A 26,650-nucleotide genomic window follows, 5' to 3' on the forward strand; every position below is an offset into this window, starting at 1 on the left:
GTTTGGGATATGGGTTGACGTGACAGGTACCCACAAAACTCAGTTCACTAAAATGGCACAAATAACAACAAAGCACGAGAGCCAAGGCCACCAACAGTCAGAAGCACATCACTCAATGGCCTTACTAGTTATTAATTAAGATTTCAAGAATGCAGACTTAGATGAGTGTGCATTATCAGAAATATATCATAAGTAAAAAGTAAAACTAAGCATTCTGTGGGTTGGATATGCACACATGTGCATTGGTAAATTGTAAACAAAACTCAGATAGCTGCCTGACAGCGAATGCAAGGTGGTGGTGAAAGATCCGCATATTCATGTATTTCCTCTTTAAATAATTAATTTAAGGTAAAATTATTTTCACTCACAACTTACTGGTGGATGGTGAATATAAAAATTTACTAAATTAAACTGAATAACTTTTTTTTCTTAACTATCCCTTGCTGAATCATGGGTGCACATGATATCCCAGTGCACATTATATGGCGGGAAATGTAGCATATGCAATGCATGCTGTGTAAACAGCCTTTCGATATACATCAAATGGTCAGATCTAAATTTTAAGAGATAAGCACAGAAGTCTTTGGTTCACTTTAGCTCTACAATCACATACCAATATCACAAACCTGGAGACAATCAAGGTAATCTGTCTTTCACAGAAAACTTCACATAAGTTAGCTGGATAGATACTTGCAAACTAAACCAAATATAATCCACACTTATTATACACTTCACTTAAACAATACATTCTATTCATGTCTGTCACCAACATCCTGTGACAATCGTCTGGTTTCTCGCCTGATGCAGCGTGGGCAGCGGAGGGGAGAGAAGCAAGCAACATGGTAACATGCACTGCACTTACTACACACCGCAGTTGCATCCAACTGGAATGGAAATATTGCATCTCCTTCCCCACACACTTCACAGATGAAGCCACGTCCAGTGCAAACCTAGGCAAAACTTTAAGTTAAGCATAATCATCATTACCAACATCTGCTGGTCTTTACTTCATAAAATATGTATGTCCTGGAGTTATCATCATCACCTTGCTTCCTCTGGGGAACCCCCAAACAGGGTATGGCCATGAGGGAAATGTTTTTAACTACCTAATCTTCACACACCTCTCTCACTTTCTCAAACATTCCTCTTCATTTATCTTCTCTTTCATCAATATACTGCTGTACTCCCTTCTCCCATACCAAATAAGGTCCATCTCTACCAACACTACCCATGATCTCACTTTCACAAACTCTTTGGCACCCAACCTATTTGCATTCTTTGTAAATATCCAAACTAACTCAATGTATTCCTTTTTATCCACTTGGTAATACATCTTACAAATACATTTCTTTCTTCCACTCCACATCACCAATAAATTCCACTCTCAGCTGATCATCTGCATTTCTGCCATTTGCTGTTCTGTCATTCAGGAACACAATACACATCCATCTGGCCATTCTCATCTCTGAATAATCAAACCTATGCACATCATCATCAACATCCTTTAATGTCCAAGTTTCACTGCTATACAGCATTACACTTCTCACACATGCAAAATTGAATTTTCCTTTAGTGTAACGGATAAGCCTCCTGACACCAAGAGAGGTAACAGTTCTCAAAGCTTCTTTCAATCACTCCTAATCCTGTGACATTGTCTCCATTGCTCTCCCACACAAGGCACAGACCAAATCAACCAAATAACAATATGCTCCTCTGCACCATAAAGACATCTGTCATATCTGTTCTAACATATCTAGGCCTCTCTCATTATTCACCTTCACACAAAAAACATCTGAAGCCTACTACAACCACCACACAGCACATGGCCATACACTTTCTGCCACCACAGTGCCACCATCCACAGAGTACGGTAATCATCACTTTTTTATTCAAAGCCATTCTTCATCCCTCTGACTCCATTCCACATCTTCACCTCTTACTTCTCACTATGATCTTCCCATTCTCTGCAGTAAACATTAAACAGGGTTGGGAATACAATTATTATCATTACATATATATATTTTTTTTCTGCTAAAATCTGATTTCATAAATTAAAATTATATTATAATCAGAGGAAGAAAAAACAGTTAAATTAGCCCAGCTAATATACCCCACTGTGTGATGTGATTCTGAGGAGGCAGTGGTTGAATCGGTAGAGAGGTGGCCTGTAGTCTTAATGGACCCAGGTTTGAATCCTGGCTGGGGCAGGGAACAGTTTAAGGATTTGAATTTCATAAAAGCAGACTTAACTGATCTACCAGAAGACCAGGCAAGGTGTCGTAAAACTCTATCTATCTATCTATTACCACACGCCTCAATCTGAAATCGCTTCCATGTCACCCTGTCCAACACCATTTCACTGCCCTGCTCCCAGCTCACACCCCTCTCTCTCATATACTGTACCTTTCCACTCCATCCCTCCATCTGATCCTTGGCCCCCCCCCTTCCTCTCCCCCCCTCCACCTCACTCCCATACACTCTCCTCATTAGGTTCTCGCTCTCAATCCTCTCCACGTGGCCAAACCACCTCAATGTATTTCTCCTAACACTTTCTATCACATTCACATCACAACATTCCTTCACTTCCTCATTTGTCAGTCTGCCCCTCCACAAAACTCACATGCTCCTCTCAAATAACTCATTTCAACTGCTCTCACTCGTCATATGTGTCCTTCCAACAAGGTCCATGCTTCACTTCCATACATTAGGGTTGGTATCACAATACTGTCATGCAGCGACTTTTTACTTTCATGCTCACTTTCCTGTTCCTTATCACTGCTTTCAAAGAACCAGCAACCTTTCTTCCCTGTTGTGCCCTTTCAAACCCTGCACCCTTTAAACTTCCACCCTTACTCATCACATTATCCAAGTACTTAAAAGCACTCACATTTTCCATTTCCTCCTCATCTGGCCTCACTGTACATTCAGTGGCTTCATTTCTCTCGAAGAACATCACTTTAAATTTCCCTACATTCATCTTTAGATTCCTTTTCTTACACACTCTCCCAAACTCATTCACCAAGCCTTGCAGCTCCCCTTCATTATTTCGGTTTGTTTGTTTTTGAAGGCTCCAACATGCTTGCATGCATCAGCCTTGGTCATCTTCATTTAACAACACAGTAGCATCTGCAACAACAATACAGGGTATATCCAGACACTACCCTCTCTCATTAGGGTCGCTCCAAAATCCACTGCTCTACCTTGTACCTCTTTTATAATCCCGTCCATATACAGACTGAACGACCATGGGGACATGACACATCCCTGTTTCAATCCAACATTCAAACAGAAAAATGTACTTAGTTCACTATCCACATACACTGCAGCCTTAGCACCCTCATAGATGCTTTTCATGGCATTCAGCAACTTCCCATTTACTCCATATATTCTTAATGCTTTCCACATTCCTTGTCTATCCACCCTGTTATATGCTTTCTCCAAATCCATGAAGGCCGCATACAACTTCTTTCCCTTCTCTCAAAACTTTTCCACTAAAAACCTAAGAATGAATATCTGATCTACACAACCTCCTCCCTTCCTAAAACCTCCCTGTTATTCCAACTAATTTCTAGTTTATTTCCCTAACTCTGTCAGTAAGTACCGGTATTCTACCATACACTTTTCCTATTACACGAAGGAGACAAATGTCCCTATGGTTACCACACACTTCTTTCTCCCCTTTTCCTTTGTACAAGGGTGAATAATTATACCTGACTTCCAATCCTCCAGGACTCTACCTTCATCCCAGGCCAATCTGCACAACTTCAATATCTATTCTACTACTATCTCTCTCCCATGCTTCAGCATTTCACCACACACTCCATCAAAGCCTGGGGTTTTCCCCATTTTGACTTTCACATTATTTCCACCACTTCCATCCTACTAATTCTTCCTCTCTTCTCACCTCCCTCCTTCTCTCAGCCATTCTCCAGTCACTTACACTCACATTACTTTCATTCTCTATGTTCAACAGTTCCTAAAAGTGTTCTCTCCACCTGCTCATTTTTTCTCCTGTCTCCACTAGCAATCTACAATTTTTTCACTTCCTGACTTACTTTTTTATCAACCTGTCTAACTCTCTTTACCTCTTTCCAGAACATTTTCTTACATCCCCTCCACTTTACACTCAAATTCCTTCCAAATTCCTCACCCAGTCTCTTCTTTCTCTCAATAATCTTTTCACCTCTCTCTTCCTCTCCACATATAAGCCTCTCTTCTGTCTCTCAACTTCCTCCATGCCCGATTCTCATCCACTCACTATGTGCCTTCTTCTTTTGTGCTACAGCCTGTCTCATCTCTTCATTCCACCATATTGTTCCTTGCCCAGAGTTGGGGGAAAAAAAAACAGAAGCATTACCTAAGTCACAGTAACCACTTAAATGCTACTGTATATCTGATTTAGTGAGAAAATGTTGTTGCCTCAGGATTATCTGAATATGAATTCATTGGACTGCAAACTGAAACCAACCTTCTTCTGCAATCCATAATCCACTTTTCTGAGTTAAGGAGGGTGCTGATAGATGTTTACAATAACCTGGCATATAAGCCACCCAATTATACAGGTGTGGCACCACCATGTGAAAGCATCCCTCTCCAGGACCAGTATAGTACAGTAACAATGATCAATAATGAAGCTAATTGCAAAAAGTACTTCATCAGAGTCATAAATGAATAAAAGTGACAGAGAAGTTAATTCCTCTAGCAAGTCTTTCTAAGTGATATTTTTCACTGAGTTAAACTCTGGGATAGGTCCAATGCAACTGCAGAAGTCATGTTTCAGGAACAAGTAATGAACTGCTCCTGTGTGTTGTGACTAGCTATTTGTATACTGTTAACATTTTTTTTATTATGAATAATGAGACAGTACACCAAACAGAGTACATATACAAATTATTTATACTATTTTCTCCTAAAAATAATTATGAATGTAATGAGTGATCTTTCTCTTATTATAACTGAATAAAATCTATTAATTAAAACTGTTTTATTTTAATAATGCCAACCCTGTTTGTTTATTATGCTTAACTATGGAGATACAACCTAGTCATTCAAGAACCTGTTTCCAAATGTGCTATTCCTTCACTACAACATCTCTCTTCCCCCACATTTTTTATTCAAGCCTCATACTCACGATAAAATCCTGCCTAATTTTAATAAGCTCTGAACTGGCACAGTTCCTAGAGTAAGCGTGGAAAAAAAATCATTAATAAAGGGAAATATACTCAATATGTCATACACTGGCAACTGGCAAAGAAGCAAAGAGGGCAAAAATGAGAATGCATACCTGGCATTTGGCAATATGCTTAATGCAGACAGTAGTAATGTGTTTCATTTCTAGAACCAGCACACCACTCTTGACTGCCTGCAAGTCATCCAAGGAATACATGTGAGGGTCCTGTGCCCAGTGCTGAGGCTTCTTGGACATCAACATTTTTTCACTGAAAGAGTGAAGCCTGGTAAATAAAGGATTCCCCCACTTACTGAAAAACATTGTCATAAATGATTTGTTCATTTGTTCAACTGTTATCTCTGGGAGGTACTGCTATAGAAGTGATGTAGGGCCAAAAGCCTGACACCTGGCCTTGCACTACACTCACAGGTGAAGAACTCAACCAACTCAACAACATTACACAAAGTCTGAGCTGAGACTACTACACATACATAACTCCTCTACACATATGGTACATATCACTTCTACAAAATTACGATGTGTTCTGTGGGGTAGGCAGGAACTGTTAGCCTTGGATGGCAGCTGCCTGGGAGAAGGAACTACAAATTTAAATCAGAGTCCCAACACAGGGTTGGTGATAGTGCAGTATGGACATACGATCATTAACCCTCCTCGGGTAGACTTACAGTTTTGCTTACAAATTAGTTACACCTGGGTCTGTCAGCCTACCTATCTATCTATATATTGCCAGACACCTTAATCCCGTAAAGGGTAGCCACAAACAAATCGCCTCCATGTCGCCCTGTCCCCCGCCATTTCACTGCCCTGCTCCCAGCTCACACCCCCCTCTCTCATATACCTCTCCACTCCATCCCTCCATCTCATCCTTGGCCTCCCCCTCCCTCTCCCCCCCTCCACCTCACTCACATACACTCTCCTCATTAGTCTCTCACTTTCCATCCACTCCATATGGCCAAACCACCTCAATGTGCCTCTCCTAACGCTTCCTGTCACATCCACATCCACACCACAACAATCCCTCACTTCCTCATTTGCCAGTCTGTCTCTCCATGCGACTCCACGTGCTCCTCTCAAATAACTCATTTCCACTGCTCTTACTCTTGACTTCTGTTCCTCCAACAAGGTCCACGCTTCACTTCTATGGGTTAGAGTTGGTATCACAATACTGTCATGTAGTAACTTTTTCACTTCCATCCTCACTTCCCTGTTCCATATCACTGCTTTCAAGGAACCAGCAACCTTTCTTCCTTGTTGTACCCTTTCAAGCACTTCACTCTCTAAACTTCCATCCTTACTCATCACACTACCCAAGTACTTAAATGTACTCACATTTTCTATTTCCTCCTCATCCAACCTCACCGTACATTCACTGACTTCACCTCTCTTGAAGACTATAACTGTACTCTTTCCTACATTCACCTTTGGATTCCGTTTCTTAAATACTCTCCCAAACTCATCCACCAAGCCTTGCAGCTCCCCTTCGTCTTCACTTAACAACACAATATCATCTGCAAACAACAGTACAGAGAGTTTCCAAACACTGCCCTCTCTCATTAGAGCCATTCCAACATCCACTGACCTACCTTGTATTTCGTTTATAACCCCATCCATATACAGGTTGAACAACCATGGAGACATGACACATCCTTGTTTCAATCCAACCTTCAAAAAGAAAAATTCACTCAGTTCACTATCCACACGCACTGCAGGCTTAGCACCCTCATACATACTCTTCACAGCATACAACAACTTCCCATCTACTCCATATATTCTTAATACAGTGGGCTCGCCTACTGTGCGAGCTCACAGTGCACGAATCGCATTAAGTGCGAGTGACCAAAAATCATAACCAAAAATCTTAAATGTGCGAGATTATCTCACAGAATGCGAGGTACAGGCAAGGAGTGGCTCAAAAACGCCATATGCCATTAGTATGCAACCACCACCCCCACATAACACGTCAATAGCGACCTAGAGGCTCGTGGGGAAGGTGCTCAAGAGGAGTCTACAGTAAGCTCTCACCAATAACAACTTCGACAATAACGTTTTCGGTAATAACAGTAAGTTAGAATAGATACCCAGTTTCTATAATAATGACGATTATTTCGTGAATACCAAGTTGTTATACTGCCAATATATCCAGAACAAGATGAGGAATGAAACAGACAAGCAAGGAGAGGTGAAGGAAATTGCTGAAAATGTGAGCAGCAGCGAGCAGGAGAGGGAGGATCCTCCCCTCACCACCTCCCTTGACTCGCCCGCCGCTGTCCCCTCCACCTCCACTGCCCCACCTGACTCACCAACTGCCTCCCCCTCCACCTCCACAGCCCCACCTGACTCACCAGCCGCCTCCCCCTCCACCTCCACAGCCCTACCTGACTCATATGCTTCACCTGGCATACCTGCAATCCCCACCATATTGACCGTTGCTGCATTCTGGAAGAAATGTAACATTTGACAGGCCGTAAATTTCTTCATCAAAGCCTGGAGTAATACAACACTGGCAACTGTTAAACAAGAGTGGTGCGGCCAGAATGGTGGCAGGGGCACTCTAAGTGCGTTGCCATGCCTCAGAACCCTTTGTATTTATGTCCATCAGGCCTGTTGTCTACTGTTGTTAAGGTGACTGCCCATATTTTTGTTACTGTAGCTATATCTGTGGTACAATGTCTGAAAAATTTGACCTTTATTATGTCTCTAAGGGCCAAAAAAACGTCCAGGTATGAGGGGGTACCACCCATATGTTATTTTCCCATAAGATTATGTATTCTCAGTGTGCAATTTCACAGTGCACAAGGACCAGGACCGCCCAATCTCTCATGCACTGCGCGAGCTCACTGTACTTTCCACAATCCTTGTCTATTCACTCTGTCATATGCTATCTCCAGATCCATGAAGGCCGCAGCCCTAGCTCCCTCGTACATACTCTTCACAGCACTCAACGATTTCCCCTCCACTCTATATATTCTTAATACCTTCCACATACCTTGCCTATCTATTCTGTCATAAGCTTTCTCCAAGTCCATGAAGACAGCATACACTTTCCTTCCCTTCTCTAGATACTTCCCCACTAAACATCTTAGAACAAATATCTGATCTACACACCCTTTTCCCTTCCTAAATCCCCCTTGTTCTTCTCCAACTAGCTCCTCTGTCATATGCCTAACCCTATCTACGAGTATTCTACCATAAACTAAATAGATTTCTATGTTCAGTACTCACTTATCAGCTCTGGTGCACGTGTTAATATAGGGCATTGTATGGTATAGCTGGAGCCGGTAAATGTAGATCTGATGAAGATGCCTGCACCGCTTGTACAGCCCAGGATTCATGGCACTCACATTAAACAATGGGTCACCCTTCATTCGTTGGATTAGCTCAAATGAAAAATTGGCAACCAGGTACCTGTAAAAGAGATGTGTAGTGCAAGAATATTCCTTTGAGTGAAAATTATCTTTTTTTTTTTCTTACTAAAACCAATTTTCCATAATACTTGGAGGAAAGGAGACACCTGTTTAGACTGGTACGAAAATTCCTCTATTACAACACCACCAGGCATTTTAAGGAGTTGCATGATAGTCTGTTAAGACAAAAAGCATGGGTTTCAGATAATATGACTAAAAAAACTCACCCAAGGGCAAATAAATCCTTCCCAAGATGTCTGCTGAAACGTTCATACTTCAGTGGAACTGCCAGGAATAGCTTTACTAACATGGGTCTGCCCCTAAGGTGGCCTGAGCCTATCTTATCATCTTTTTTGTAAGATGATTCCATATGGTATATGAAGTGAAGACAGGGTTATAGAAATGCAAACAAGGTACAATCCAGTGGCGGGGAAGCAAGATATTAGTTGGATGGGCTGGAAGGGGTGCGTATGGAGGGTGGTATGAACTACGATGGTGGGTACACAGTGCAGATGGGTCTAATATGAGGAGCACCATTGACAGTGGAAAGATCTGAATCACAAAATTCTATGGGAAGGAAGGGTGAGGGAGGGTAGAAAAAAAGTAGGGTGGATGGAGAGGAGTGGGTGGGATGGTGGTCAGGCAGGATGGTTGTATTACACTCTCTGAAGACAAGCACAGTAAGTTTATGGGCAGGGGGATGATAGTGGCTTAATTCAAAATATTCTCCAAACATAAGAACAAGAAAGACACTGACTACTCCCATATATCTGGCACCTAACAACACAAGAAAAATGAAGAACATAATCAGGCAAGACAGTGTGCAATACATAAACATGTGTAATACTGAAGCATGGTGTCACAATGATCCTTACCAATGGAAGTTACTACATTGCTGTAACCACCTGTAAATTGTTAAATTAAAAGTGAAGACATTTCATAAAAAGCTCAAGAGAGGTTTCTCTGCCCTTAGGGCAACTGGCAGTCATGAACACCCTAGCCACAGCATTTATTGACCTAACATGATGCTCTTCGATATACACAAAATGACACCTGTGGTTGCAGAGACCTAAACTTTCATTTTATCAGGTGTCTCCAGTCAACAAAGAAAAGACGGAGAAAATAATTTACTTACGGTTTGAAATCCCATTTATGCAGGATCCTGGCTGGGATGATTGCAGTGTGGTTACTATGGCAGGTGGTGCAGAAATAGCGACCAAGATAGTTGCACAGGCGGAAGTGCCTACTGAGACTTTGAGTTACCTGCATTCCACATCCAGCACAACGCCAGCCCTGCATACCTAGCACCAAAGATCTTCTGGAATTTGAGAGTGTACAGGATTGTAAATAAGGCCTCAAATACATCAGCAGCAGCAGCAACAACAACCTTTGCTACTGTAGGAAAAATGTTTCTCCTAACTTTTGCCACTCTGGCCTAAAACCTGTTCATTCATCCTGTTCCATCTAAGGCTAGCATATCTGTTGGCTGATGAAATAGGTGTTCTGTTTTCCAGCTCACCAATTTTCCATCCGTCTATGGAGTTCTGTCCTACTGCCTCGTGTTTTAATACCATCCCTAAGGGTTAATGTTGGGAATGTTTAATTAATGACAGAAGGTCATAATTTCTGAGGTATGATGGCATGCTCAGGTTTCCACACCATGCTGAAGATCTACTATATTTCCTCTGTTTCTTCCTTTTTTCTCTCTTCCAAACACTTTTCAATTTAGTACCATTTCTTTATCTTTCCCCAGATTCATTTCAATCTTGAAACAATTGTTCCCTGAGCAAAAAAAACAGATACTTATTTATTTATTTGTTTATTTTTCTTTTTTAATACTTGGGTTAGCGGTAGGTGGGGGCGCTCACCATCCACTCACTCAATGTAGTGCTGCTCGAGGGGACTGCCCTTTCCTCTCTTCCTTCCCTCTTTCCTTCCTTCCCTTTCTGTCTTTCTTTCTTTCATTCATTCTTTCCTCTTCCTTCTGTCTATGGGTGACACTACAATCAGTGACAAGCCAAATGGTTTCCTGTACACCACAGGATACCATTTACTATGCTGGGTGGTAACCATATAATCAAATTGTGAAACTTGGTGGTTTGGTGGGTAATTAAGGTGCTCCAATTGGACTGTGCCAGTGCAGGTTTATACCCATAGGATAGGCCGGTCCTGCAGTGGACCTCAACAGCTAAAGATGATGATGATGAGGATGATATATATATATATATATATGATCCAGCTTCTGGCCCTTGGCCTTTGATTGATACTGCTACTGTGAGTGAGGCAATAGGCAGGATGAGGGTGGGGAAGGCAGCAGTGTGTCTGTGTTGACTTCCGAAATGTTGAAGGCATCAGGCGATATATGGGTGAAGTTAATCACTGACATGATAAACAGGATTATTTATGAGTGTGTTGTCCCAGATGATTGGCTGAAGAGTGTAATTGTAAATGTGTATAAGGGGAAGGGTGATGCCCTGGAAAGAGGAAATTATAGAGGTATACAGCTTTTAGATCAGATAATGAAGGTAATGGAGAGAGTTTTAGAAGGTATGATTAGAGAAAGAGTGAATATTGATGAGATGCAGTTTGGGTTTATGCCAGGTAGGGGGACCACTGATGCTATATTCATTATTCGACAGCTTCAGGAAAAATATATTGGCAGGAGAAGGGATCTGTATTTTGTTTTTGTTGATTTGGAAAAGGCCTTTGACAGAGTCCCTCGAGAGGTGGTGAAGTGGGCAATGAGAAAGCTTGGCTTGGAGGAGTGGCTGGTTAGGGTGGTTATGGCTATGTACGTGGGTGCTCACACCCAGGTAAGAGTGAATGAAGATATGAGTGATGGGTTTTCCGTGAACGTTGGTGTGCATCAGGGGTCAGTCTTGAGTCCCATGTTGTTTATCATGGTACTTGAAGCCCTTTCACATGACTTTAGAAACGGACTCCCGTGGGAGTTGTTGTATGCTGATGATTTGGTGTTGACTGCAGAGAACGAAAGGGAGGCGGAGGAAAGGTTTAGGAAATGGAGAGATGGTATGGGGCACAAGGGTTTAAGGGTAAATGCAGATAAAACAAAAGTGATGATATCTAGGGTCAGTGGCGGTACTGTCAAAGACGAGGGAGAGTGGCCATGTGCAGTTTGCCACAAGGACGTGGGAAGTAATTCCATCTTGTGCGGTGTGTGTGATAAATGGGTGCATAAGAGATGTAGTGGTATCAGAGGTAGACTGTGAGATAATGCTGATTTTATGTGTACGGCGTGCCGGGGTGAGCAGGTGGAGATTGTCAGACATGAAAGAATTGAACTTGCCGGTGAATCTCTTGAGTGTGTGGAAGAGTTTTGTTATTAGGGAGACAAGTTGTGTGCTGGAGTTGGGGCTGGAGCTAGCTCTGTGGCTAGGGTGAGAAGTGGTTGGAAGAAGTTCAGGGAGCTCTTGCCTCTCCTGACATTGAGAGGAATCTTCCTACGTGCTAAAGGGTCTTTGTATGCAGCATGTGTTAGGAGTGTAATGCTGTATGGTAGTGAGACCTGGGCAGTGAAGGAGGAGGATATTCGCCGGCTCAGACGTACAGAAATGACAATGATTAGGTGGATGTGTAGTGCATCCCTGAATGCAAGGTCTGGGGGGGGCTGGGTTTATGATGGAAGAGTTGAGAGGTAGGATGGGACTGGAGTGTATTGGTGTTGTGATGAGGAGAGGTAGATTGAGATGGTTTGGACATGTGGAGAGGATGGGGGATGATAATTGGGTGAGGAAGGTGAGAAGTGTTAATATTGGGGGTGGGGTTACGAGGGGTAGACCGAGAAAGACATGGGACAAGGTCATTAAGTGTGACCTCAGGGTTAAGGGACTGAACAGGGAGGCTGCAATGGATCGTGCAGCATGGAAAGCCGCCATTAGGTGACCAAGGCCGACACATGCAAGCATGTTGGAGCCTTTAAAAACAAAATGAATTATATATATACTGTATATATATATATATATATATATATATATACACACACATACAGATACAGTATATACTGTATTTTACATTAATGGCAAATCATTGAAGTATCTGCCTGTACTGTTGCATTTAACCTTTCAGGTCTCCTGGCCACAATCGTAGCTTTATGGGTAAGGGTCTCCTGGCCATGGTCACGGCTTGCCTGTTTGTGTAGAATTTTTTAAACTGTGGTGGGAAGCTGGTGAATGTTATCAGTATTTCTCCCAATATTTACTCATTTCCTGGGTATCAGACAATCCAGTTGAGAAGAAATAAACATATTTATGATTTTGGGTTAGCAGGAGTGTTTCTTTATCATTTTGTAAAAAAAATGATATTATATTTGACACCACACACCACTTGCTATGCAACTTCCCATCATTATTACAGCTCTTGTATAGTAAGTAATGCCCTAATATTTTGTAAACAGATGTGTATTAGTTCCTTATGCATGAATATAATTTTTTTATTATAAATTTACAACTCTTGATCTTTTGGTCAAAAAATGCAGTTTCTCAGACTGGACCTATGGACCTATTTGCAACATGAAAGGGTTAATGAATAATGGACCCTGTAACTAAAGAGTTGAGAACAGAAACAAGCTTCCATTACCTGCTATTAACAAGAGTATAACAGCCAATTCTGCACTGTAAACAATGACACCATACTTACTTTGTGGTTGCATGAAGTGTCAGGATAACTTGAGGACGAGGAGGTGCCCAGTCAGTAGTTCCACGCAACTGTGTTTCAGACTGCATGTCCTTACTATTCTTATCATCAGGACCCACAGCAACACTCGTTGGGAGTGGCAGCAGCTGCAGTAGTACAGCAACAAATATATTTTTGGCTTTAATTACAAAGTTACTAGTCATTTCTACAAATCTTTCTGATAAAATATTTATTATTATTACATCTTAGTCTCTTTACTTTGCCAGGCTACAGACATACAGCAGATTCATGATTTACTATTGGTGATAAAACAAATGCAAAACAAGGACCGCTCAGAGAGTACAATACCTCTGACCGTGACCACCAAACAGTCAAAGGGCTAACCATTTGCCTTTGTCCTTTGATTTTGACCTTTAGCAGTTTATTCTCAAAACTGACTGATTTCACTCTTACCTGACCCTTAACCTTCCATCAAGTCTCTTAAATCACATTAAAAGTGTCTGAGTTGACCTTACCCCATGACCAAGGCATTTGACATTACTGTTTGACCATGACTTCAGACTGACTGTTATCAAAATCATATTCCTTTATCCTTGCCTTACTGAGAACCCTTCCACAATGGGCATATTGTTTATGTTGACTTTGCCATGTGACCATGACCTTTGATCTACTGTTATCAAATACAACAGGACACTTCACTGGCTGATCCTTCATCCTTCTATCAAGTTATGTCCAAATCAAATAAAAACTATTTTAGTTATTGTATTTTGTTCACACATAGACAGACAGGTCAACCTTGTCCTGTGACCTTCGCCTCTGACTGACTGTTCTCAACATCAACTCCTTCCAGTTTTGCCTTACTCCCAACCCATTCACCAAGCTTGGTCTAATTAGATTAAAAATTGCATAAGCTGACTTTGCTAGGTCAAATTCTCACCTAGCTCTGTGGCTCTGACATCTGACCTATTGTTTATATACATATGTATGTATAGAGTGGAAAAAAGCTGTGATACTCCTGTACAAAAATAAAGGTGAGCGAAGTGAGTGCGAGAATTACTGTGGCATAAGTTTACTGAGCGTGGTAGGGAAGGTATATGGAAGTATTATTATAAAGAAAGTAAGAGAGATATCAGAAGTCTTAGTGAGTGAGTTTATATCCAAGGGGTGGTATTTATTGCTCACGTAATGCCATTCAGGGATAAGGGAGGCTGGTCACTCTCATCTTAAATGTCAGGACTGACTTGCCTAGCCCCAGGCTCCTACGCTCCTTATGGGGCAATGTAGGACTGGATGATGGATGGATGTACTGTAGTACAAAAAGGCATGATGTGTCGCCGAAGATTCTACTAATCAGAGCCCTTAAATAATCAGACTTATCTTGTTTCTGTTTTCCCTTGGAGAGAACAATTTTAAGGCCTTCTGGTCTTTAGTTCCTTCTTCCTTGCATATTTAAAAAGAAAAAGAAAATGGTACTTAAGCCTCTAGCCCATCTACATCCTAAATGAGGTAGTATAGGATCTGCTTCATTTTTTTTTTTATAACCTTCATTACCTTCTGTGGGACATCCTTCTCTGATACCAGCCACTCTAGATCAGATGCTTTAGGAAGTCGCTGTTCATTGAAGTGCTTCAGGAGATTAATAGCAACATTTTCTGCAGAAGTCAGGTCACTCTTGTAAGATCCTTGATCTCCCAGAGATATTCCTCCTGACAGTGCTAGTGAAGAGTCTGTTAGGAAAGAACCAAATACAGTAACACAATAACATACAACTTAGGAACACATCAGTTACTAATTTCACTCTAAGGAAAATGCAGAAATAGAAGAAGGGAAGGACGGGAAGAAGGAGTATTTGTAAGGAGAGTGGAAAGGTTACAAGAGGATGAGAAAAAGGCAGAATATAAGAGAGAAGTGGAGGAACGATTGGGCAAATATGAATTGGAGCAGATGGGGGACGTGGAAGGTGTGTGTAGGATATTCACTGAAGAAATATGTGCAGCATGTGATGTGGTGTGTGGGATGAAGAGAAGACGGAGGGGGGTGCAAGGAACTCTATTGCCAGAAGCCTTAATCCCGTAAAGGGTGGCCACAAACAAATCGTTTCCACGTCACTCTCTCCCCTGCCATTTCACTGCCCTGCTCCCAGCTCACACCCCCCTCTCTCATATACCTCTCCACTCCATCCCTCCATCTCATCCTTGGCCTCCCCCTCCCTCTCCCCCCTTCCACCTCACTCACATACACGCTCCTCATCAGTCTCTCACTCTCCATCCTCTCCACATGGCCAAACCACCTCAGTGGCCTCTCCTAGCACTTCCTATCACATCCACATCCACACCACAATGCTCCTTCACATCCTCATTCACCAGTCTGTCTCCATGTAACTCCACTTGCTCCTCTCAAATAACTCATTTCCACTGCTCTCACTCTTGACTTCCGTCCCTCCAACAAGGTCTGAGCTTCACTTCCATACGTTAGAGTTGGTATCACAATACTGTCATGTAGTAACTTTTTCACTTCCATGCTCACTTCTCTGTTTCTTATCACTGCTTTCAAGGAACCCACAACCTTTCTTCCCTGCTGTACCCTTTCAAGCACTTCACCCTCCAAACCTCCATCCTTACTCATCACACTACCCTATTACTTAAATGTACTCACATATTCCAATTCCTCACCATCCATCCTCGCTGTACATTCACCGACTTCACCTCTCTCAAAGACCATCACTTTACTCTTCCCTACATTCACCTTTAGATTCCGTTTCTTACACACTCTCCCAAACTCATCCACCAAGCCCTGCAGCTCCGCTTCGTCTTCACTCAACAACACAGTATCATCTGCAAACAACAGTACAGGGAGTTTCCAAACACTACCCTTTCTCATCAGGGCCACTCCAACATCCACTACCCTACCTTGTACCTCTTTTATTACCCCATCCATGCACAGATTGAACAACCATGGAGACATGACACATCCCTGTTTCAACCCAACCTTCAAAGAGAAAAATTCACTCAGTTCACCATCCACACGCACTGCAGCCTTAGCACCATCATACATACTTTTCACAGCATTCAACAACTTCCCATCTACTCCATATATTCTTAACACTTTCCACAGTCCTTGTCTATCCACCCTGTCATATGCTTCCTCCAAATCCTTGAAGGCTGCATACAATTTCTTTCCCTACTCTAGAAACTTTTTCAGCATACTGCCAATCAAGAACACTCTCTCATTCCTTTCAAACTTTTCCATGCATGCTTCCACATTTGTCCAGAACTCTTCTCTCACACTGCTTGCACAATCTTGAGTTGGCGCATACACGCACACAGTCACCCACATTTGTAGTCCAACTTTCAATCTTACCCACACAATCCTTGACCCAACTGATCCATTCGTTTCATTTTCATTTTTAAAGGCTCCAACATGCTTGCATGTGTCGGTCTTGGTCACCTAATGGCGGCTCTTCACACTGCACGATCCATTGCAGCCTCCCTGTTCAGTCCCTTAACCCTGAGGTCACACTTAATGACCCCGTCCCATGTCCCATACTCTCTTATATTCTCCTTCCATCTGTTACTCACCACAATACACACTCCTTCTTTTGCCCTCTCATTCTCACCTATTCTGCGCATACATCCCATCCATACTCCCAATCTCTCACATTCTCACCTCCCCATTTAGTTTCAGTTAACCCACATACATCCACTTTTGCACCCTCAAGCACCTGGACAATCTCTCTCTCTTTCACCTCATCATTTGCACCCCTTACATTCCAAGTCGCCATCCGTAACGTGTCCTTTAACATTTCAAAGAAACAAAGAAAGGAAAATCAGGAAAAGGTGGAGACAGAAGTGGTTACGGTACTAAAAGTAAAGAATACTCTTGTCAGGGATGTAGCAGACAAGAAATGATGTGTGATAATTTCAGGATTGACTGAAAAACTTATGACAGTAAGAAAGGGAAAGAGAAGAGCTAAGAGCTAAAGAGATAGTATCAACAGTTATGGAGGGTAACAACGAAGCTTAAGAGCAGACTGAAGAGGCATTTAGGCTGGGAAGGTGTGAGGCTTGAGGGGTGAGGCCATTAAAAGTTAAGTTTCAGTCTCAGGTCATGGTAAATGAAATTATTAGTAGGACATGGAAACTTGCTGCAAAGGAGGGGTTCAAGAATGTTTGGATAAGGAGAGATACAAATGAGGAAGAAAGAGCTAAAATAAAGAAGCTAGACAAGGAAGCTAAGGAAAAAAATGACCAGAGAATGGAGAAAGATAAGACAGAGTTCTATTGGAGAGATATGGATCAGAAATTGACGAGATGGTACCAACAAAGAGAGGAAGAGAGAAGAAGGGAATAAAAAACACCAAAAAAGTTTGAAAGTGCCATAGGCTATACAAATGTAAATGGTTCAATCTCAGCACAACTAGAAATCAATGATTTCTTGAGGGTAAATGAGCCAGATATTATGTACTTTGTACAGACCAAGTCAAGAGAGGATACTGGTATCCATATGGGAGACCGCAAATACAAAACTAGGGAGAAGAGACAGAAAAGAAAAAAATGTGAGGAGGAGAGATGATGGCAGTGAAGAACAACATAAATGTGGATAATGTGGAACTGGGAGAGGGAAGGGCTGAAGTGATAAACATAAGATCAGAAACTAGAGGGAAAGACAAGACAGATATCACAGTAGTATATGTTCCCCATACGACGGAGGCATGGAATGAGGATGAATACCAGGAGATGTCAGACATGGTTAGATACCTACAGAAAGTGACTGAGAAATGCAACAACAAAATCCTGGTGGGTGATTTTAATTGTAATGAGGTGAACTGGGAGGAGTGGGACTCAGGAGGTAGTGAAGACTCATGGGGTAGTTCACTGTTAAATATGACAATGAATAATATGATGACCCAGAGGGTCAAAAATGTGACGAGATTTAGAGGAAATGACACATCATCAGGACTAGACTTTCTGAAATATCCATGCCCTATAGGAAAAAGTGATCATGTGGTGACTGAGTTTCTAATAACAGAAGGGAACGTGGTGCCAAGAGATGAGCTTCATAGGCAGGGAAGATACAACTTTGGGAAAGCAAATTTTACAGGACTGAGGAAACTTTTTGAAAATGCAGATTGGAGAAAATTCACTGAAACAAGAGAGATGCAGGGACAGTGGGACATCTTTCCAGACCTCTATAATGTTGGTATGGAAAAATATGTGCCAAGAGTAAGTGGGAATGAGAACAGGAAAAAGGATTTGTTTATCAGGTGTATGATAGCAAAAAAAAGAAAGAGATATGGCATGGGGCAAATGGAGAAAGAGAGGTAATGACAGAACAAAGGAAGAATATAAAAGAACTAGAAATGAATACACAAGAATACACTGAGAGGAAGAATGGAACTTTGAAAAAGGCATAACTGACAAATGTGAAGAAGAACCTAAATTGCTTCACAGGTTTGCTAATGGTAAATTGGAATAACAGAAGGAATCAACAAACTGAGAGTAGGAGAGACCTATAAAAATGTGGCAATGCAAGCTGAAATAATGAACAAAGACTTCCAATCGGTTTTCACTAAAGAAAGTGATTTTGTGGAGGGGGAGGGAGTGACTATAAATGCAGTGCTAAAAGAATTATAAAAGTGGAAGAGCAACACTTGTGTAAATTACTATAAATTACTAGAAACTCAAGATATAAAGAAGGTCCCAGGACTGGACGGAATCTCTAATTGGGTACTGAAGGAATGCAGAGATCAACTGGTGGATAAGATTTGCAGTTTACTAGTGTGTTCTCTGGAAGAAGTGAAAGTGACCCGGGAATGAAAAAGGGCCAATGTGGTACCAATTAACATTGGAGGGAATAAGGAAGAACCCCTGAATTACAGACCAGTGTCACTGACCAGCATGGTTGTAAAACTGTGTGAGAGACTCTTGAAAGAGACACAAATAAAACATCTGGAGGGGACAGACATTTTGGCAGAAAGTCAATTTGGATTCAGAACTGGGTGGTCATGTGTCTCTAATTTGGTGTGCTTTTACTCAAAGGTGATTGATGTGCTACAGGAGAGAGATAGCTGGGTGGATTGTGTGTCCTGTACAGCACAGTACTGTATTTATATCTAAAGAAAGCCTTCGACAAGGTACTCCATGAGCGATTAATGTGGAAATTGGAGCCCAAACGAGGACTGAAGGGGAACCTCTTGGAGTGGATGACAGACTTCATGAGAGATGGACAAATGAGGACCGTCATAAACAACAAGATGTCTGGGTGGAGGGAAGTAACAGGTTGAGTCCCGCAGGGCTCGGTGCTAGCGCCCGTAATGTTCCTGATTTATGTAAACGATATGGTGGATGGAATGAGCAGTTAATCAAGTCTGTTTGCAGACTTGCAAAGACCATGAGGAAAGCAGAAGTCAAAGAGGATTGTAAAATGCTGCAGGAAGATCTGGACAAGATTTATGATTGGACCTGGATATGGGAAATGAAATTCAATGCAAAAAAATGCATAACACTGGAAATGGGTTAAAGTACCAAGAAACCATCACAGAATTAGTTAAAGGGAAAGGAACCAATCACAAAAACGAAAGAAGAGATGGACCTGGGAGTGTTGGTCCAGGATATTTTGTCACCTGAAAAACACATCAGTAAGATTGTCAAAGAGATGTATAAGCTCTTGACAAACATGAGTGTGGCATTTCATTACACGACCATGATCCTGATAAGGGATGGTGGTGGTGACATGATAATTAAAGTCTAAAGTACTAGTGGCAGTTAAAAATAGTAAACAAAAAATAAATTATTCCATCTCTTGCCTTACCTTCACAGCTTACTGATATCTCTTTCTCTCCTTCCTCTTCTACTTCAGAGGCTGGGTCTGATTCACTCTCATATGAAGAACTTTGTGGAGATTCATAAACACTGTAATCAGTTGTACCTAAAAAGAAAAAAAAAAAAAAAACAATGACAGCTTAGTATTAAAAGTAATAAAGCAGACTCTAATTCATGCTAGTATATGGGAACCTTTGCTGGATGTATACAGGTGTTTGCTAACTTATTTACAATGTATGCAATCTTCTCTAGTATCTCGGAGATGAGTGAAAAGGGTCAACAGGTAAATACTTATCACCTAAGAACTTTACTTCCAAGTAATGGTAAATTAAGAAAGGTGATGATTCCCATCCCTCTAACTATTGCCCAATATGCTTTGACATCCTGTATTTCACAGATTTTCCTTCCTCTCCTGTCTTTCTTTCCTTCATTCTTTCCTCTTCCTTGTGGCTACAGGTGACTTTACACTCCCTCTTCTGTCTTTCCTTCATTCTTTCCCTCTCTTTCTGCCTACGGGTGACTCTACACTGAGTGACAAGCCAAATGGTTTCCTGTACACCAGGAAACCATTTACTACACTGGGTGGTAACCATATAACCACATTATGATGCCTGGTGGTCCTCCAATAAAATTAAGCCTCTGTGGGTTTATATCCAATAGGTGGTTGGGGTTTCATTCATTCATTGCCAGACGCCATGTATCCCAGACGGGGTGGCCAAGGGCTTAGAGTTAATTGTTCTACAGGGAGGGGCACTAATCCTCCACCAACCCCACTTGACACGTAGGGATGCCAACAGCATCTGGTGTTCCAAGGCGGTCACCCATCCAAGTACTAACCAGACCCAACGTTGCTTAACTTAGCTGATCGGACGGGAAGCGGTGTACTCAACGTGGTATGGTTGGGGTTTACTGCTCACATAATGCCACTCAGGGATGAGTGAGACTGGTCACTCTCATCTTAAATGTCAGGACCAACTTGCCTAGCCCCAGGTTCCTATGCTCCTCATTGGGTGACACAGGATTGGATGATGGATGGATGGATATATGTATTTAACATCTTTCCACTGAAAAGTTATATTAACAAAATTTGTAGTGGATACCCTTAGGTACCTTATGAGCATAACAGAAAAAGAATGTTGAAGCATTCAACATTATAATGTTGACTGTCTCAGTTCACCCCACGTAAAAACCTGTATTACTTCACCTCACTCAACACTAACATATTTATTAGTCAAATAATTCAAACCCTTTAAACCAAGTGGTCTCCCCTGAGCTGAACAGAATCAGTTACCATTACCCAAAATTAAACATAAAATACGTTTTATGGGTGAAAAGGTTAATGTATGGTATAGTGTTCTCATTTTGAGTCAAGTTTTTCATGACACATACAGTATAATACTGAAATGGCTTCATTAACAAAGATATTTACTTTCAATCTTTGTGGATGCCTGTGGGAACCATGGCTGTGCATGAGGGTGTAATCGTAGTGCAGTCTCTGCAGGCATGGCAGCAGACAAGATGGAACCTGATAGCTTCTGTCTTCGTTTCTCTCTAATTTTTGCTTGAAGACTACGAATCTCCTCATCACTGTCTTCCGCTGTTCCAGGACTTGAACTGAATTTCTGATGCCATATATCAAACTGCATCTGGAAATTAATTTAAAATAAAAAAGTACTGGTACTGTACAGTAAGATAACACTACAGAACACCCTATACAGTATTGTCAAATTTTTCTATGCAATAAACAAAAAAGACCAAGTAAAGAACACCTTTCTAGATCACAGCCAATCCACTTGTATCCACCATCCCAACATATACTGTGCTACAAAGTGTCCCTTGTCTTTGGACACATCTTTCAGATATACCTTACAGGAATAACACATGCACCTTGGGAACACTTCAGACACATCACTAATATCTTCCCATCCCTTAATACCCCCCCTTCCTCCATCAGTGATTCTTATAAAACACTACAACTGCAACCTGCCAGACTCCATTCTTCAACAAAGTGCAGTCACTCAGTGAAAGTAATTTACTCACTTAAAGAAAAACACTGAATTTGGCCGGCCTTTGGGTGCATCAAAAAATACTGTACAGTAAAATCTGTTACTATGATCCCTCGTACATAATATCACATCTGATAATAAAGTTTATGTCAACTTTCTGTTCCTGTTTGTCCAAATAATCTACTTGTTAACAGCTGCTATTCCAAGCTTGCTAATTTCCCAGGGTTCAGTGTCTAATTAGCTACATACTCCTATTCAGGTCTAGATTAGGCTTCCCTATTACATAATCACTTCAGCAAAAAATGAAGATCACATCGATGTTGAAAAACAGCGGCCAGGCACTCCAATCTCCTTGGACTACTCCTTCCTTCCTGTTAACTATGCTCTTGAACCATTAGACAGATGCAATATTTACCATTCACAACTGAAGGAGAAGTGGCTGGCAAATGATAAGATTTTGTGTAGTGTGTTTCTGTGGACCTGGAAAATGTTCATGATGAAATCCTGAGGGATGCAATAGGGTGGGTGGTGAGAAAGTTGAGAGGCATGGTAATACAATAATAAGTGGGGAAGATTAAATTAAATGGCGAATGTCGAACAGAGACTCTATGGAGGTTAAGACTGAATGATAGTGAAATGGAAAATGTGTGCAAGTATTCAAGTATTTAGGCACTGTTGTGAACATGGATGTTGGTATGGGTGAACTGATGGAAAGTATGCAACAAGAAAGAAAGGTGCCAAGGGCATTAAAGGTAGTGACAAGGATGGAAGGAATAATGAAGAATCAGCACCAACCCATATCATGGACATATGGCACTGTATGAGTACAGGGAAATAAAGGCCGGAAGAAATACAGAAATATCAAGGAAAGGTGAGACACAAGAACAAAGGAGGCCAGTAAGGAGAGAAAAACTAGAGACAAAAAGGCCCCCTTTAGTCATCTCTTATGACAAGCAGGGATACTGGGGATGTACATGAGTATTATATGGCAGTGCAGTATATAGTATATTAGTTCCAACACTGATGTATCATGGTGAAGTGTGGACAGCACTTTAGGGATATAAATTAAGTGAGAGCTGTAAAACACATTACCTCAAAAGTACTGTGCCTGTGGAGTGACATGGAGTGATACAAAGACAAAGCAAATGATTCAAGAAGAATGTGGTATAGAGATTGATACTGTGGGAAAAGAAAAAAGAAACTGTCTGAGGTAGTTCGGCCATCTGGAACAAAACAGAATGAGTAACTGACTAGGATAGCGTTGTTTAAGTGAGTGAAGTGAGTGGAGGGAGAGGGAGATCAACAATGAGATGAAGAGGTAAAGTGTAAGAGTATGTGAGGAAGGGAAGTCTGTTGTGGGAAGAGGGTCATTTGCAATTAGAAACATAAATGCCTTAGTCTTATTATGAAGCCAATGCTCACACGCCTCAGCATCAGGGAACACACAGACAGGACCTGTTTAGTACTGTACTTTCAGAGGGTTATGGTTTACTTTGGTAACTATCATTACATACCTCCACTGTTCTTAATTAAGTTCTCAGTTCACCTCACTGATTAGTTAATGATGACTAAGTCTTGCTCTTTTAGGTTTGCTTATGGCAATATATTAACTTCATTCCTGCCACTATACAGTAATTATATATTCTGGACAAATGTTGTTTGCAGTAATGAGCCTGCATTTATCCAGGAGTTGTTTCGATCTTAGATACCTTAACTATGAGGCTCTATCCTTTGGCCTACTGTCAAAAAACTTTCTCTGTATAGGGATCCTTACTTCACTGGCCATGAACCTCCTCCTTCAGGTGGAATTCTTGGCTAATCAACAGGGTTGGCATGATTTAAATCAAGTGATTTAAAACAGTGATTTAAATCATGATTTAAATCAGCAACTTTTGACCTAAATGTCATAAATATAAAAAATATTACATGCATAATTTCACAAAGTTTTATTTACTCATTTTCTCCCAAAATAAATGCATTGCCTAGCATATGTTTATTTCTTATTCATTAAAATATTATATATTTTTTACTTATACAATAGGCCTAATAGGATGACCATGAAAAGTTATCAGTTGTATAATCAAGCTAAAAATATGTGTATTTACTAAAAACCATTCAGTATACACAATACATAAACGTAACAAACCAGTTACAGTTGATCATAAAAGGAAAAATGTTCTTTAATAAAAATTAAGAAATATGTTACAGTACAGTACCCTAAATCTAAACGTTTATTCTTTTTATTTAAAATCTTCAGGAATAATAATAAAATTTTAGTTTCAGAGAGAATAGAGAACTGTAAAATTTATAATTTATTAAGACTGTACAAAAAATATATAATTTTTTATCACTGTTCCATCAAATCAGAAATATTATTTAATTCTACATTGAGTGACAAGCTAAATGGTTTCCTGTACACCAGGAAACCATTTACTATGCTGGGTGGTAACCATTTAACCTAATTTTGGCTCCTGGTGGTTTAGGGGGTAATAAAGGTGCTCCAATTGGATTGAGCCGGTGAAGGTTTATTTCCAAGGAGTGGTTGGGGTTTGTTGCTCACATAATGCCACTCAGGGATGAGTGAGGCTGGTCACTCTCATCTTAAATGCCAGGACCAACTTTCCTAGCCCCGGGCTCCTACGCTCCTCGTGGGGCAATGTAGGATTAGATGATGATGATGAAGATGAATTTTCTTTTAAGGAGCAGCCATTATAACTTATGCATGTATGATTGTATGGTTTTGTTTCATTTATGTCTGTCACAGCATATTGAATTCTTGGCCAAGTAAAAGCAAACTAAAATACATGACATGTTACTTTATTTGTCCTTATCTGACATTTTGAATGTAGCTATGGTATTGTGGGACAGCATGAAACAGAGCTTTATATACTGGTAAATTTTTATAGTTTTTCAAATGTACACACTTTGATACATATTTTTGGAAATCTGGGATGTTATATATTTATGATATTTATGACATTTATGACATTTATGATTGATTTAAATCACTGTCTTGTCATAAATCATTCATGACACGCTTTTTTCCAACCCTGATAATCAAGTATAAAACCTTGATAGGCCAGTTAATTGGTGTGTTTTAGAATATGACCCTCCATCTGCTGGCTTAAAGCATTTACTGCCTGCATTATCCGCTACTCTTCATTCTTCGAATCTAGGGTATTACAGGATGATGATAAAGCACAAGCACACTGTGCTCCATCATTTCTTATACCTCAAGGATGTATTCAACTGAAAGTAAGGAGGAGTCCAAGATGAGCTAAGTGCCTAACCAATGTTTTTATACTGTGATGTGATCTTCGTTTCAGCCAGTGATATGGTAATGGGAAGCCTAGTCTACAGTAGACTCAGAGAGAAATACTGTATTTAGCTAATTAGACAGTACAGCCTTTGCACTAGTAAATGGAAGGTTATACGAATATTCTTTACAGTAATTCCCTCCCTATCCCACACTATCTTGATGGTGGATTGTACAAGGGAAAATTCAACCTGCAGTCCACCACATTTACATTCAGATGATGGTAGAGCAATACAGTATTAACAAGGACATCAATAACTGAAGTAAAGTATGGGATAATTCCTTAAGGCATGAAAAGCACAAACTGAATAAAGATGTACAGTATCAACACAGCAGCAATTTCAGGGCAATAGTTTCTGATAAATTACACCTGATCTGAGACTCTGGCAGAGTACAAATTTCCTGAACACACGGATTAGCTTTACCATATTATTGCATCTCTCATAACAAGCTTACATATCATCGTCAACCTTTTCCCAACCTAAGGATGTGAGGCAAGATCCAGAAACAGGGAAAGAAAAATACAAACATGGGAGGTCTATCAACAGCATGACAAGTTAAAAAGGCCATTCAAACCTCCTGAATCCTGATTTAACATCACAAGTCGAATCATCTGCATACTTTTTTAAATGACATTTAACTTTACAAATATACTTCACACACAACTGTCAAAAAAAAAAAAAAAATGCAGCAATAACAAAAAAATCAAATGAACTTTTGGTATGTGCTCTTCCATATATAATAAATCCAACCAAGTTGATCCCCTGTTATTTCACTTGCCTCATAAACTTCCATAATATCTTGCTTTCTCACATACTCATTTAACATATCCATCCACTATGACTTACCAGGCTTCCTTCCTCTTACAAACTTGCTCACATATACCCATTTCACCACCTTCTACACCCATTCCCTCCATATGACTGTATCACTGAAGCACACTCTATTCTACCTTATCAACAGACCAGAACTTCTTTGCTCCACCACCTTTAGTGAATCATATTACTGTATTTCTTATCCTATCAACTGTATGAACTCCAAACACAATTCTCAACAGTCCTAATTCTACTACGCTTATTCTTGGAGTTTTTTCTTGGTCCATACTAGATCTCACTGCCATACATTAATGTGCGCACTAACATTCCTTCGTAGTTCTCTTACAGTCTCCATGCTCAGACCTCCATTTTGTCTCAAGGCCTTCACAGCACCAGCCACATTCTTTCCCTGTAACCCTATTATCAACTTCTTTTGCACGTTTA

General features: G+C 40.7%; 1 protein-coding gene and 1 pseudogene across 1 annotated transcript in view; both read right to left on the reverse strand.

Annotated features, from left to right (window-relative positions):
- Positions 1 to 445: 445 nt before the first annotated feature.
- The window catches only part of Rubicon (run domain Beclin-1-interacting and cysteine-rich domain-containing protein rubicon), a 33,179-nt gene continuing 6,974 nt past the window's right edge, over positions 446 to 26,650 (reverse strand). The window contains exons 4-11 of the mRNA XM_080267490.1: positions 21,499 to 21,715; positions 20,059 to 20,175; positions 14,800 to 14,975; positions 13,252 to 13,394; positions 9,731 to 9,913; positions 8,414 to 8,596; positions 5,285 to 5,438; positions 446 to 950 (exon numbers count right to left, since the gene is read on the reverse strand). Of these exons, the coding sequence (XP_080123616.1) occupies positions 750 to 950; positions 5,285 to 5,438; positions 8,414 to 8,596; positions 9,731 to 9,913; positions 13,252 to 13,394; positions 14,800 to 14,975; positions 20,059 to 20,175; positions 21,499 to 21,715 (1,374 nt within the window). The 3' untranslated portion in view covers positions 446 to 749. The remainder of the gene's footprint in view (positions 951 to 5,284; positions 5,439 to 8,413; positions 8,597 to 9,730; positions 9,914 to 13,251; positions 13,395 to 14,799; positions 14,976 to 20,058; positions 20,176 to 21,498; positions 21,716 to 26,650) is intronic.
- LOC145393591 (5S ribosomal RNA) lies at positions 20,858 to 20,976 on the reverse strand (annotated as a pseudogene).

The sequence above is a fragment of the Coenobita brevimanus genome, chromosome 24 (assembly GCF_032717465.1).
Source record: "Coenobita brevimanus isolate Jiangsu-jjx chromosome 24, ASM3271746v2, whole genome shotgun sequence".
Taxonomy (NCBI): Eukaryota; Metazoa; Arthropoda; class Malacostraca; order Decapoda; family Coenobitidae; genus Coenobita; species Coenobita brevimanus.